This window comes from Physella acuta, unplaced genomic scaffold (genome assembly GCF_028476545.2).
Source record: "Physella acuta isolate Inbredline_101_S28 unplaced genomic scaffold, ASM2847654v3 ptg001570l, whole genome shotgun sequence".
NCBI lineage: Eukaryota > Metazoa > Mollusca > Gastropoda > Physidae > Physella > Physella acuta.
In genome coordinates this window covers 32,328-46,767 of record NW_026733084.1, presented here as the reverse complement: position 1 = coordinate 46,767, position 14,440 = coordinate 32,328, and the positions used below count along the sequence as shown (strand labels likewise).

At 34.8% G+C, this 14,440-nt stretch overlaps 1 protein-coding gene across 5 annotated transcripts; it reads left to right on the top strand.

Moving 5' to 3' along the window:
• Positions 1–170: 170 nt before the first annotated feature.
• LOC131928923 (transmembrane protein 144) lies at positions 171–14,303 on the top strand. 5 transcript variants are annotated; one of them, XM_059285092.1, is made up of 12 exons: positions 171–277; positions 6,006–6,141; positions 7,201–7,479; positions 8,818–8,937; positions 9,114–9,213; positions 9,535–9,721; positions 10,139–10,225; positions 10,314–10,405; positions 10,829–10,926; positions 11,169–11,263; positions 12,394–12,573; positions 13,133–14,303. In XM_059285092.1, the coding sequence occupies exons 3-12, from the start codon at positions 7,293–7,295 to the stop codon at positions 13,211–13,213; spliced, it is 1,227 nt and encodes a 408-aa protein (XP_059141075.1). In that variant the 5' UTR covers positions 171–277; positions 6,006–6,141; positions 7,201–7,292; the 3' UTR covers positions 13,214–14,303. The 5 variants fall into 5 exon arrangements, with proteins under 5 accessions (XP_059141075.1, XP_059141077.1, XP_059141079.1 ...); XM_059285093.1 differs by having other exon boundaries at positions 187–203; XM_059285094.1 differs by lacking the exon at positions 6,006–6,141.
• Positions 14,304–14,440: the final 137 nt, after the last annotated feature.

The following is a 14,440-nucleotide window of genomic DNA, read 5'->3' as shown; positions in this document are numbered from 1 at the left end:
TAGCCTAAGCCAAAGTAGGAAAAGTATTGTTTCGATAGATACTAGATCTAGATAGGCCTATTTAAACGCTATGTTATAACTTATCGCCTTAGGCCTACTGGTTTTAAATAGAAGTATTATTGTCAGCTGATCGTTTTCTAAATATAAATATTCTGTCATGTGACCAAAAACTGGCTTTCATGAAACCAAAATGGTGGTAGTAGGTCTGCTGTCTGTTTTATTATTTTATTTTATTGTCGGTTGACTAGATCTAGAATCTAAAAAGACGTTTGATTAGGTACGAAATTTTAATTTTTCTCTTTATCTTTGTTTATTGATTTGATGACTAAAGTCTTCTTTTTTATAACAACACAATGATTCATTGAAATGAATTTTTTAATGATTTTTTGAATTTTGATTGAATCAATTTTTTTTGGTCATCAATCGACATTTACCGTTATTTTACGTACGTAAAATCGGCCAAGACTAGATCTAGAATCTAGATCAGGGGTCTCCAAACTTTTCAGTCCGGGGGCCGCATTGACTATCAAATTTCAGTTCAGGGGCCAGTTTATTCCTGACATGTCGTGATTTTTCTGAGCAAAGTTCCTCAGCCATCACCAACAAATGTTTTCTTCCGTGGACAAAATGATCTCCGCGGGCCGGATGAGAGGACCTCGCGGGCCGCATCCGGCCCGCGGGCCGTAGTTTGGAGACCCCTGATCTAGATAATAATCTAGTAATGTGACAAAGGTGACTCATTAAATTTTAATAATTATTTCATAGGCCTATTTTTTAGGAGGATTTAAAAGTTACAAAAATGTTTCAAAGTTTCATTAAGTAATAGATCTAAGTAGGCCGTTCGTTTCACAGCTTCCGGGTTTGTTGATTTGACGCCATCGCACGGCTCACGCGCTTACCAAAAATGGCGACCAGTTTCGCTTTCACTAATGGGTAGAGCGATAAAACTAATGATTACGAAGCCATCGTTAATTTAAGAAATCGGAACTATCCGTTTCTATTTAAGTCTGTTATTTAAGAATTGTCGGATCTACTTTTGGCCTAATTCCTTTGTTTGTCTCGCAAGCGGCGCCTTAGTGAAAGTTGCTCTATATAATTCTTATCTTTCGAATCAAATAACTATAAAATACCGCAGCTATTTTTAACCAGACTATTGCTATCTTTTACTTGAAAGCATTAATTTTACACACGTTACAATAAACTGGTAATAATTTATTGTAGGCATAAGATATGCTCTGTAAGAATAATAATGCCATTTTATTATAATCTTTTTTGGTGAACACGAAGCGCGGGAAAATGTGTGACGCGCAAGAATCCAATCATTCGGCTAGATTTATGACTGTTTTTTATGTCACACCTAAAAATAGAATGTTTACGCTTTCTTCATTGATGATCGTTTTCATTATTTTTTTAAACTGAAAGTATGAATTATTAGTTAGATTTCAGGTTTTGTAACTTGGTATACTTACCCTTTATCAAAATTAAAAGCATAGCATGCTGATTGTGAACAAATATAGTCATAAAACACAAATATAAAGTTACAAACAATGCGATGTCGGGATGTGCCACACCCCCTCAAGAAAACACGTGTTTATTAATCTGTTTATCTCACTTTACAACAGTAATTAAAATTAATTTTCAAATTTTTATCACTTATTGGGTAAGATTAAGCACATGTTTACTAAAAATGAAAAAAAAACAAAAGCAAATTCTGTTTTAATGAAGGTCACGGGTCAAGTTTTTTTTTCCTTCTGTCAAGTTCAGTGGAGGGTGCCACAGGCTGACCTGACTTTGGAATTTTTTTTCAGTAATAATGACTTTGCACAGAAAGTTAAAATATGCTAAATTGGCTTAGTTTACTAGTGTGCAAGCTATTATTGATACATTTTTAATAAAAAAATCATTCTGTAATTCTCATCAAAAAGCCTAATCTAAGTACTACTAAGTACTACTTAGCCTAATAAGTTATTAATATCAGTAATAAGTATTTATTGAGTAAGGTACCTGTTTTTAAACATTCTGATTATTGTGGTAAGGGGGTCATCCATAAATGACATCACGCTTTTTTTGATGATTTTTACCTCCCGCCTCCCCTCCATCACACATTGTCACAAAAAGACAGACCCCCTAAAATGACGTCACACCTCAGCCTACAACCCCCCTCAAAATTGCAGTTGAATTTTTCTTAAAACATCGATATTTTTCCAAAATATTGTCAGAACTCTGTCAACAGAGTATTTTGATCAATTCCTATTGCAATTTATTAAAACATTTTTCTAAAGCGCAAAATAACGTCTAAAATTCCTTTTCTAACATAGCTTTTTTATAATGCAAAAGTGTGAACCCCCCTCCCCCTCATCACACACCGTCACGAGTGTGACATCATTTCATGACAACCCCTAAAACTAAAGACTAGGATGTTTTCATCAGATGCAACCAAGCTCATTTACTTTAGCAGTCATCTTGTTCAAGTTTTTTTTTGGTGGTAAAATTAAAGTTAGAGATTCAGGGGAAACCACTCTAACTTACAGAGGGCTGCTATTCATATAGCAAATCCAGAACGCAAACACTGCTGTTTAAAGTTAATTTCTTTAGCCATTGATCTTGGTTTATTATTCAGTAATCTATAATATTTGACACAAATACATCACAATATTCTTCTATTTAAGCATTAACAATGATTACTAGCTTCAGCTAATTTTACACACCTAAAATGATATATTACCCAATTTTTTAATGATTTTATTTTATTTTTAGAGTTTTTTTTTTATACCAGTGTCAAATAATAGAATCTTTAAAAAGGGTGGTGAAAGTGTTAGTTTACTGGTAGTTAACTAAAATATACATATGGCTTGCTAATGTTAATGCTAACCCTATCCCTAAGGTCTAAGCCGCCCTAAGCTAACCCCAACCATAGTCATAAGTCTAACCCTAATTTCTAACTATAAAACTAGTCAAGATTACAATACTACTATCAACCTAACACACCTATTTTTGACGAGTCTATTATGAGACATCTGTATCTTCAATCATCCAAATAATTTTATATAGGCCTACATTAATTCAAAAGCTTAGATAACTTGGCTTTAATTTGAATGGTTTAAGTTTCGCACTACCATTAAAATAGGTAGTAGCATAAGAAATGAATATTTGAGTATTTTTTCCCAAAATTATATGAGTTAGTTAGAGGAAAGATTAAGAATTCCATTGGTACCAAAGTTATATTTCTAGCTTTAGTAGGAGAGGAGAAATATATTTTTTCTATTTAAATTGTATAGTCTTATATAAGCTCTGTAAAAAATGAAGTAGTGGGAAACAAAAATGAAAAATTTATAAAATATATTTGCAAAAACATTTTCTTTTTTTCTTTGGTGGTATGCTTTATTTTAAAATATTTTACATTTTTACTATGACTAATTATATATGAAAAAATGGCAGATGAAGGTCTGAATCATAAAAAATTCATAAAAAATGTATTTGTAAAATTAAATTACAATTTCTTGATAAAATAAAAACCACAATATTTATATAATAAAATAAAGTTGATTTAGAGCATATATTGTTTCAAAATTAATTTTTTTTAAAGCAAAAATGAAAGAAAATGAAAAGTAATTGCACTAGGTTATAGCTGAACCTCAGTAGATTTTTAAAATTTGGTTGATTTGTGTATTGGAAATTAATATGATATTAATTTTAAATTAATAAGAGACAGTGGTAACAACAAAATTTGAAAAATCACTCAAGAACTTTGGGCAGGTTTTTGTGTGAAAATTATCTCCCTTTGTCCAAACGCTACATACTACATTAAAATACCATTTCTATTTGGTATTTACTTATTTTAATATTTATTTTATGTAAGGTTTGGTTCTTTGGATCTCAACAATTGAATTATTTATAATTTAATATTATTTAACAACACAGTGTGCTTGAAATAAGGGGGGGGGGGGGGTGAAAATCGAAAGTTTTGTCCCCGGGTGACGAGAAGGGTCGCTACGCCTCTGGAAGGAGTTTGTCAATTTAAAATAGGTGGTGCCCGCCACCCTACCGATATTTTAGAATGTGCTCTAGAGTAAAAAAGGTTGGGAACCCCTGATCTAGAGTGTTGAGAGAAAAATTAGCATGTCAAATATTAATATATTTGTTCATGGATCTTTCCCATTACCAACCAAAAACGCAAGCAAAGTATTAAACATGGGGGGGGGGGGGGGGGGTAGGGAGGGTGCTAACAGTTAATTCTATGTACTTGTTGAATGTATTTTAATAATTAAGATGAGCATTTATGATTAGACTGAGGTGTGACATCATTTAAGGGGTTGGGTCCTGGCTAATCGTAAAGCTGCATGGGGTTGAGGAGGGAGGGGAGGTTAAAATCACTACAAATCATGACGTCATATGATAAGGATAACCCAGTATAGGTATAAATCCAGTGCTTTATTTACACTTCACTATGGGTTTTAAAACACAAGCACTGTCGTCTTAATTTTACTGTTTACAAGCAGGATACAAGTTTTATGTTAGTTTGAAATGTGGACACCCCCCTTTCCCCCCCCCCCCCCCCCCCCCCCCTCCCCCCTCAGTCCACACACGTCCACAAAAGGTGATTTTTATCTAACCTCACCCTCTTCTTGGACGTCATAAATGGATGACTCCTAACAAAATCTGAATCAGATTGTCTCCTTCATAAGATTATTCCCATCCAACATTGATTGTGCTCCCACCCACCAGCCACTTTCTCCCTGTGTCCTTTGGTTCGTCCTCCTTAAATACCACTCCATAACAGGCTCACTGTCACACTTGTTCACTCTGTACAACATCAGTATACAGATGGTGTACATTCACGCTACAGTATAGTCTACACGCTATTTACACTACAATGCATAAAAAATATTTTAATACAAGCTTATATGTAATAATGCACTAAAAAGGAGAAAATAAATTATTTAAAATTTATAATACGAGCTACTATTAAAATAACTAAAAAGAAAAAATTGTGAGTGGGCCTATCAATCAGTTTTAATGAGGAAACAGGGAAAAAGTAAAGTGCCCTTTCAAAGCTGATGGTCCATGGGGCAGGGGATTTCCCCTGGTTCAGTGACCTCTACATATGTATAGGTAGATTGGTCAGCATTATGCCCATCCCCCTTTACTCTTAAGGCGAGTCAGCTTTTCATGGAGAGTTGGGTTGACTGACATGAATTGAGGACTCAAACTCAAATCTTTTGGGTTAGCAGTCATATGCCTCACCCTCTTGACTACGCCATCCCTTAATGATGTAACCAAAATCTAGCCAGCCTCCTGTCAACTGTTTAACAATAATCTTGTCAGCCAGTTACTACATATGTGCCAGGGTATTTTGTGCTAGTTAACAGTAATCTTGTCAGCCAGTTACTCCATATGTACCAGGGTATTTTGTGATCAGAATTCCAACGTGGCCAAAGATAACCCCATTCCATGTGAACATGGTGTAAAAAAGATTCATTCCTTTCATCTGACATCCTAGATACCAACATCAGATAACTGACTTTCAGGGGATTGTCAACCAGATTTTATACTGCAAAAGCTATCTATAATATTCTTACTGTTAAAAACTGTAGTTACTTTGAACATGTTGAAATCAAACAACATAAATTATGTGTTAAAATATAATCAGATAAATTTTGTTAGAAGATATGTTACAGTACCTAACAGTAAAAGCTGTGACTGTTTTCTTAAAAAACCAAGGGTTAACTTAGCCGTAAACATAACCCTGTTGTTTTAATTTTTTCCTGGTTAACATTGAACATTCAGTCTGAGACATGTTACCAGCTTTCTGACATGCATGTATAAATTTTAATTTGACTGTCATTCATTCCTTAATAATAATATAATCAATACAGCCAGCAGGTCACAGGGTGTATGCACTGAAATATTTCTCTTGAAATTGTTTATCATTGCATTGATATTTAGGAATGTAATCACAGTTGTGATAACATTAAAAAGTTGATCTCTCTCTCTGTTGTCACCAGGTCAGTTGCTACTCTCTATTTTGTCAACAACATCAGTTAGAAGATCAGCCATAACAACATCAGTTAGAAGATCAGCCATAACATCAGCTAAGAGATCAGCCATATCCATATCACCAATAACAAGGAATTTATAATGGTACTGTAGAGACTTGATTTTTTTTTACTTTTATCAGCTTCTCAAATTAATCAGCTCACTCTAGCTATGAAATTATCTTATCATAATTTTGTTATTGTAAATGAATGTTATATCTATTTTTTTTTTTAAATTTCAACTTTTGACACAGTCCATTGAACTCTATTACTGGGGATTAGCTGGGGATTAGCTGGATTGAATGTGGGGCAGGGAGACTGAGTCACATGTGCATACCAAAGTTTATTCCCTGGACCTGATGTCCACTAATCAGGAATGATCTAGGCCCAGCTGATAACCCTTCTTTGTTTGTAAATGACCAGTGTCTTACCTGGGCTGTTATCACCCCCAGTAGGCTCTGGGCTGGCAAACATTCTTCAATCACTTTTGTAACTAGTTTGTTTGGATTAGTTAGTCCACTGTGTGGCTGAGCATAATTCATTAAACATCTGACATTAATCCTGCTTGAACAGAGTTTCTTTTACGGCATGCAAGAAACATTTTTTACTTTAATGGTTACCAAACAAACTTGCTAATTTAAAAGATAATTAGTTGATTAAAGACATTTTGTTTGCTAGTTTAAAATCCTGTGTTTAGGTTTTGATTGATAATTTAAATTACACCTGGAGATATTATTGTTTGGAAAAGTTTACACAGGTGATAGTGCTTCACGAGTTTCAAAACATCACAAGTATTAAACATTGTGAATTATTTCATACTTAAGTAAATATTTACCCAGTCATTTTGTTTTCCTCAGCTGACTACACCACTGATTTGATGGTGGATGTTTGTTTTCCTCAGCTGACTACACCACTAATTTGATGGTGGATGTTTGTTTTCCTCAGCTGACTACACCACTGATTTGATGGTGGATGTTTGTTTTCCTCAGCTGACTACACCACTAATTTGATGGTGGATGTTTGTTTTCCTCAGCTGACTACACCACTAATTTGATGGTGGATGTTTGTTTTCCTCAGCTGACTACACCACTAATTTGATGGTGGATGTTTGTTTTCCTCAGCTGACTACACCACTAATTTGATGGTGGATGTTTGTTTTCCTCAGCTGACTACACCACTGATTTGATGGTGGATGTTTTAGCTTGACAACCTGATCCCAACTGTCAGAACTTCTAAACTATTTTGTCGACCCTGGAAATGGAAACCATGACAACCATCCTACCCAACCTGTACTACACAACAGCTAACAGCAGCTCCAATTCGACCGTGGAGCCAGATTCACACCTCCCCTACCCTATTTACGTCGGCTATATATGTGCGTTTGTGGCTGTCATTATGTATGGAAGTAACTTTGTACCTGTGAAGAAGTTCTACACTGGTGATGGTATGTGTTATTTTATTTGCTATTAGTGCAACATTTGTGTGATTTACTGGTGATGGTATGTGTTATTTTATTTGCTATTGAATTAGTGCAACATTTGTGTGGTTTACTGGTGATGGTGTGTGTTATTTTATTTGCTATTAGTGCAACATTTGTGTGATTTACTGGTGATGGTATGTGTTATTTTATTTGCTATTGAATTAGAGCAACATTTGTGTGGTTTACTGGTGATGGTGTGTGTTATTTTATTTGCTATTGAATTAGTGCAACATTTGTGTGATTTAGTGGTGATGGTATGTGTTATTTTATTTGCTATTGAATTAGAGCAACATTTGTGTGGTTTACTGGTGATGGTGTGTGTTATTTTATTTGCTATTGAATTAGTGCAACATTTGTGTGATTTAGTGGTGATGGTATGTGTTATTTTATTTGCTATTGAATTAGAGCAACATTTGTGTGGTTTACTGGTGATGGTGTGTGTTATTTTATTTGCAATTAGCGCAACATTTGTGTGATTTACTGGTGATGGTATGTGTTATTTTATTTGCTATTGAATTAGTGCAACATTTGTGTGGTTTACTGGTGATGGTATGTGTTATTTTATTTGCAATTAGTGCAACATTTGTGTGATTTTTCCGATCTTTGCTTCATTGTTGTAACCATTTGAAATATCTGAAAAACACATTTCACTTAACTGTTACAGAGAAGTTCTAGTTAAGTTTGTTTAAATATTATTAGTTTGACGAAGTTGGTGTAATGAATATATGTATAAGTGATGAAGTTAGTCTAATTAATAGAATTCATGAGTTGGGTCTAATTGATATAAGTGAGGTCGTCTAATTAATATAAGTGATGAGGTCGTCTAATTAATATAATTCATAAGTTCGGTCTATTTAATATAATTCATAAGTTCGGTCTAATTGATATAAGCATGAGTCTAATTAAAATAAATGATGAGGTTACTGCCATATCACTGTCTACTGTATACTGCGCCAAGAACCAGTGGCGGAATCTACCTTATCAAGTAGTGTGGTGTTTTAAAAAAAATTCTGGCTGTTTTCTTGCAGTGTAGGACTAAAGAAATAAAAATATTTGATGAACTTGCTAACATTACCTCCACAACAGACTTGTTTGATAGCTTGGGAGGGTGGGGGCTGTACGGACACTTGATTCTTGAATGATGGGTTTTTACCTTCAAAATTTAAATTTAGTAATTTAAAAAAAAAATTACACTCACCTTCTGCCGTTATTTTCAATATTCATGGCTTTCAATTGTACTTATATTTCGATTGAGTGTAAGTGTACACAGTACAGTTTTTAAATCATGATTGTCTGTTGCAGGGATGTTTTTCCAGTACATTTTGTGCAGTGGAATTTTTCTTGTGGGTGTTGTGGTTCAGCTCATTCGGAATTCTGAATTTCAGCCTTTAGTGATGCTTGGTGGGACCATATGGGCTACAGGTAGGGCCTACCTATTTCACTCTTAAGTAATGCTTGCTGTGCAAAATCTCTTCATTTTTTAACATGTAAAAATTTAAAACTTGCAAGTTCAATTAATTTTTGTCTAGTCCAGCTAAATATTTTTACTTTCAGTATTGATTAGATTTCTATAGCTACGCAAATGTTTGTTTTTGTAGGCAACTTGTGTGTAGTCCCAGTGATCAAGACCATTGGGTTGGGCCTGGGCATGAGCATATGGGGAACTATTGGCCTTGTGTTTGGCTGGGCAAGTGGCAGGTAACTGGAGCAAATCAGAATTAACCACGGGGAGGGGGGCAGAGTAAAAAAGTGGATGAAGGCAGCTGGACATAGTGCTGACTACTAAGATTTTAAGAAAAAAATTGGTCTTTGACTAAGTAAACTTTAAGTGTAAACATCTAGTTCTATTGTATTTTTAAATTTACATTTCTGATTTGTATCTAAGTAAAACAGGTCTTTAAAAATTAGTTGAATTATTACAAACATCTGGACTTATGTTTTTCCTTATTTCAAGTATTGGTGTATTAAGACTGTTGAGAGACATGAAATCTTTGTTGTAAGTTTTAATTTTGAATTTAGATTTGGATTTTTTGGGACCAAGTGCAACACAGTTCAGCACTCCGCCATGAACTACGGGGGCGTGGGGCTGGCTTTTGCCAGCATCCTGCTGTACGTGATGGTGAAAAATGAAGTGAGTGGCTCGTCAACTGACATGGAGGTGATAGTGGAATGTGGGGACTCCGAACCTCTCCTGCCCTCAACAAGTGTGAGTGGGATTTGTTTTTGTTTGAACTTTTTTGTCCCTTTGTTCTTGATTTTTTGGTGTTGACCAGTTGACTTAATAGTGTTTGACTAGTTGACTTAGTGATGTTTGTCTAGTTGACTTAGTGGTGTTTGTCTAGTTGACTTAGTGATGTTTGACCAGTTGACTTAGTGGTGTCTGACCAGTTGACTTGGTGGTGTTTGACCTGTAGATAGTGCCTGGACTCATGCTGCTGGAGCCCACTCAGCTATAATGAGTACCTGGTTTCATTTAATTTAATAGCCAGTCTGATGGCTGACCTTGTCCCCCTCTGTTGGCCAGTAGTTATCAAATGTGTTTGATCTGGATGTTTCCTGTCCTCTGTTGGCCAGTATTTATCAAATGTGTTTTGATCTGGATGTTTCCTGTCCTCCTCTGCAGGCTGGTTCCATTAACGAGTCATTTGGCAGCACACGACGCACCCAGCCAACTGGGAATGACAATGTTCTTATTTTCAAAAACTCAAATGTGAGTACTCCCATGTAACTAAAGCTCCCTTTTGTGCACTTTCCAACAGAACTTGTTTAGTTTTTCAATGTTTTATTTTTTTATTTAGGTGAACAAAGGGAAACAACCAGAAGTTCAAGTAGAAGAAGAGGATGATAAAATGTTTATAGAGACTTTATCTCCCATTAGAAAAAGAATCATGTAAGTAACTTAAGAACCTTCTGGGGGAGAGCTGGTTGTGTTGTTGGTTCACAAGTAAAATATTCTGTTTGATTCTTAACTATTTCAGGGAATATTTTTTAACACAACCTACCATGTTTTTTTTATTTTGGTTCAGTAAACTTGATTTTTTTATTAGTGTAAAAAGTAAAGCATGAATGTTGATATTGCTTGATGAGAATTGAAATGTACCAAAACACTTGTTAAACATGGCAGAAGGGGCTTTCAATTAATTGTTGGGTTGAGCCCATACGTGTAACTCATGTATGTAACCCTCATACATGTAATTCATGTATGTAACCCTCATACATGTAACTCATGTATGTAACCCTCATACATGTAACTCATGTATGTAACCCTCACACATGTAATTCATGTATGTAACCCTCTGATGTTGTTCTCCAGTGGTACATTCCTCTCCGTCTTCTCTGGTGTCATGTATGGCCTCAACTTCATGCCATCCATTTATGTTAAAGACAACTTCAAAGGAGCAAGCTTAAATGGTAAGCAATTCATTTGGTAAATTTAACTTTAAATGGTAAGCAATTCATTTAGTTAATTTAAGTTTAAATGGTAAGCAATTTATTTGGAAAATTTAAGTTTAAATTGTAAGCAATTCATTTGGTAAATTTAAGGCTAAATGGTAAGTATTTCATTTGTAAATTTAACTTTAAATGGTAAACATAAATAGTTTAACTAGTAAAAATCTGAATAAACATTTGTCTCCTGATAAAACCACTTTCAGATTTGGACTACACATTCTCCCAGTTCACTGGTATCTACGTCACAAGTTCCATCTACTTTTTCATCTACTGCATCTTTCAAAAGAATCGGCCGAAGGTAATTTTGCCTGGTGTCAAAAAATTTTGTTTGCCCTCTTATTAAGAAAGTTACTCATGTTTTAACTCATTTCCTACCTAAACCTATCTCAAAACTCTTCCTCAATCCCTAAGCTAAGGGAGGTAACCCCAAACACCTTTTCTTTGAAATTTAAAAAAGAAATAAGTATCATTTGTTTAATTATTAAAAAGGCACAAAATATGCTTATTAAATAAAGGAATGTATTCTCTCAAAGAAAATATATAATTTAACATGTTTTTCTGATAGTATTTATTGTTTGGAGTGAATTTTGTGATGCAACCATGTGGTCTGAGACCACCACGGGGTGCCTTGGTATTATTTATAATATTTAAAAAGTTACGACTTTACAATAGATGCTGATTGCTAATTTTAATAGCTTAAATATCTAAACGAAAAAATTTTCAGGAAATAGTAAACGAAAATAAGATTAAAAATTTGTCCAAAACTTGACTTAGTAAACTTAGTATAAAATAATAACAAAAAATGCTAGAAACTTCCGTTTTTGTGTGGGGGGGGGGGGGGGGGGTGGAATCTCTTGTATTCTTGTACTTTATTTTAGATTTTATAAGGAAGTATATTTTTAAAAGGAAGTAATGGCGTCATGTCACTTTGGTAGCACGGGGGTATGTCACATTTTGTCGCATTAGTAGCTATTGTGTTAATTAACCACCATTAAAAAATATGTTCACAGTCCAAAAGATGTGTCTATCATGTACTGACCAAACCCTATCCTGATGTTTCTTCCAGTGTCCGTCATCCTGTTTTATTTACTAACCAAACCCTATCCATTTTCCTGATGTTTCTTCCAGTGTCCGTCATCCTGTTTCATGTACTAACCAAACCCTATCCATTTTCCTGATGTTTCTTCCAGTGTCCGTCATCCTGTTTCATGTACTAACCAAACCTTATCCATTTTCCTGAGGTTTCTTCCAGTGTCCATCATCCTGTTTCATGTACTAACCAAACCTTATCCATTTTCCTGAGGTTTCTTCCAGTGTCCATCATCCTGTTTCATGTACTAACCAAACCTTATCCATTTTCCTGATGTTTCTTCCAGTGTCCATCATCCTGTTTTATGTACTAACCAAACCCTGTCAATTTTCCTGCAGGTGTACCCGACCGTGATCCTGCCAGGAATCTTGTCTGGAATCATGTGGGGTATAGCCACGGCCTGCTGGTTCATCGCTAATGCTGAGCTCTCCGAGGCTGTGTCCTTCCCTATTGTCTCGACCGCCCCATGTGCTATAGCTTCATTGTTCTGGGGAGTTCTCATATTCCGAGAAGTCAGGGTAAATATTCCATACACACCAGTTAACTAACTTTATTAGACCTATGTGAAGTATGACAAACTAGATGACCATTTCACATTGACCCAGCTATCATTGCCTGACTTGTGTAAAGATGCAGTAAAGTATGACAAACTAGATGACCATTGCATGTTGACCTAGCTATCTTTCCCTGACTTGTGTAAAGATGCAGTGAAGTATGACAAACTAGATGACCACTAGATGACCACTGCATGTTGACCCAGCTATCATCCTCTGACGTGTACATGGGCTAACTGGTCATCATCCAGACTTGTGCCAATGCCCACATTTTTACTGGGATTTGAACTCAGAACCTCATCTTTCTTACCATCACCTTCTCTTTGACTCCACTCCTTCAACATATTTTGTTTATGTTTATTCCATTGGGTTTATTTTACTATGATTTTTATTTGTGTTTAGCCATGTTTAGGATATGTTAAAGGTATTAAAGAAATCAACTGAAGCACCTAGTAAAAAAAAATTTTTGTTTCACTATTTTATAAGTTATATTGTTTAAAGTTTTTTATTTTTTTCTACCTAGGGTTTGCGAAACATTGCTATTCTCCTGGTGGCATTTTGTATTATGACATCTGGGGTGATTCTGGCGGGTTTTTCAAAATAAAGTATCCAGCAGCTTATTCTCTGTGCACCATGTTTAACTTATGTGAGAAACTTGTGTAAGTTTTGTTGGACTAAGTGATGAAATAATGTACAGTTTGGTTGTCTTTCATTCCATCATTGTCTTATCCACAACATGCATCTTATACCTGTGTTTGAATACATTTTCTGTGGGACATTCAGGGTTAATTTATCTATTGAATTGTTGTGTACAATACTAGTTTACTATTGTTTTCATGCTCAATTATTGTATACAATACATTTTGAGACTGGACTAAATTATTGTTTACATAAGAATAATGTTCATCAACATAATGTTGTCTCATCTACCTACACCATTTCACCCAGATTTTTAAACCCCGCCCCCCTCTTAGTTATGATCTCATGTACAAGTATATTAAAATCTCCAAGTGTATGACTCCCCTTGTGTAACCTTGACCCACAACCTCTGTCACTGATGCTAGGTGTATTGCCGTGTTATAAACCACTGCAGCTATCCTGACGTTAGGCCATGTAGAGTTGTGTTTGAACCCCCTCCCTCAGCATACCCATGTACTCCATAATTTATTGTAACACCTTACAAGAACTTGATCAATGTTTAGTTATTTGGCTGAAAGGTTAACCCCATCTTTTTATCATCCATATTTTAAAAAATTAAAATCCATGTATTTGTACATACAATATTTAATGACTCAAATTAAAGTATTTTTAAACTTTAATTTTTTTAAACTTTTTACTGCAATATCAGTCAGTGAAACTTATTTTCAAACTTTATTTTTTTTCACCCTAGTCCGTATTTTTAATCCAACCCTTTTCCAAACTTTATATTTTTTCACCAAAGTCTTAATTATATAAATCAGTGTAACCCATTTCCTAACTTTATTCTATTTACCAAAGTCCTTATTTTTAATCAACTCTTTAACCAGTGGTTAAGGAAACAGGAACTAGATGATATTATAATTATCCAGCCTGAACAAGGCTCTCTTATGTAGTGAGGTATGTTGTGAGTAGTTGAAGAGTGCTATATAAGATGTCTTGTATGTGTCAATGAACAATGACTGTATTTATCATTATTAAAACATTTTGAAACATTTTGTGATTGTTTGATAAAGGTTTGCTGATAACCATTTACAAATAATTCTAAACATTGTGAATGTATACACATCTATGGCACAGAGTGGTGTTCTTTAGACTGAATGGATGAAAATCTCACAGCGTGTTAACTGCTAGA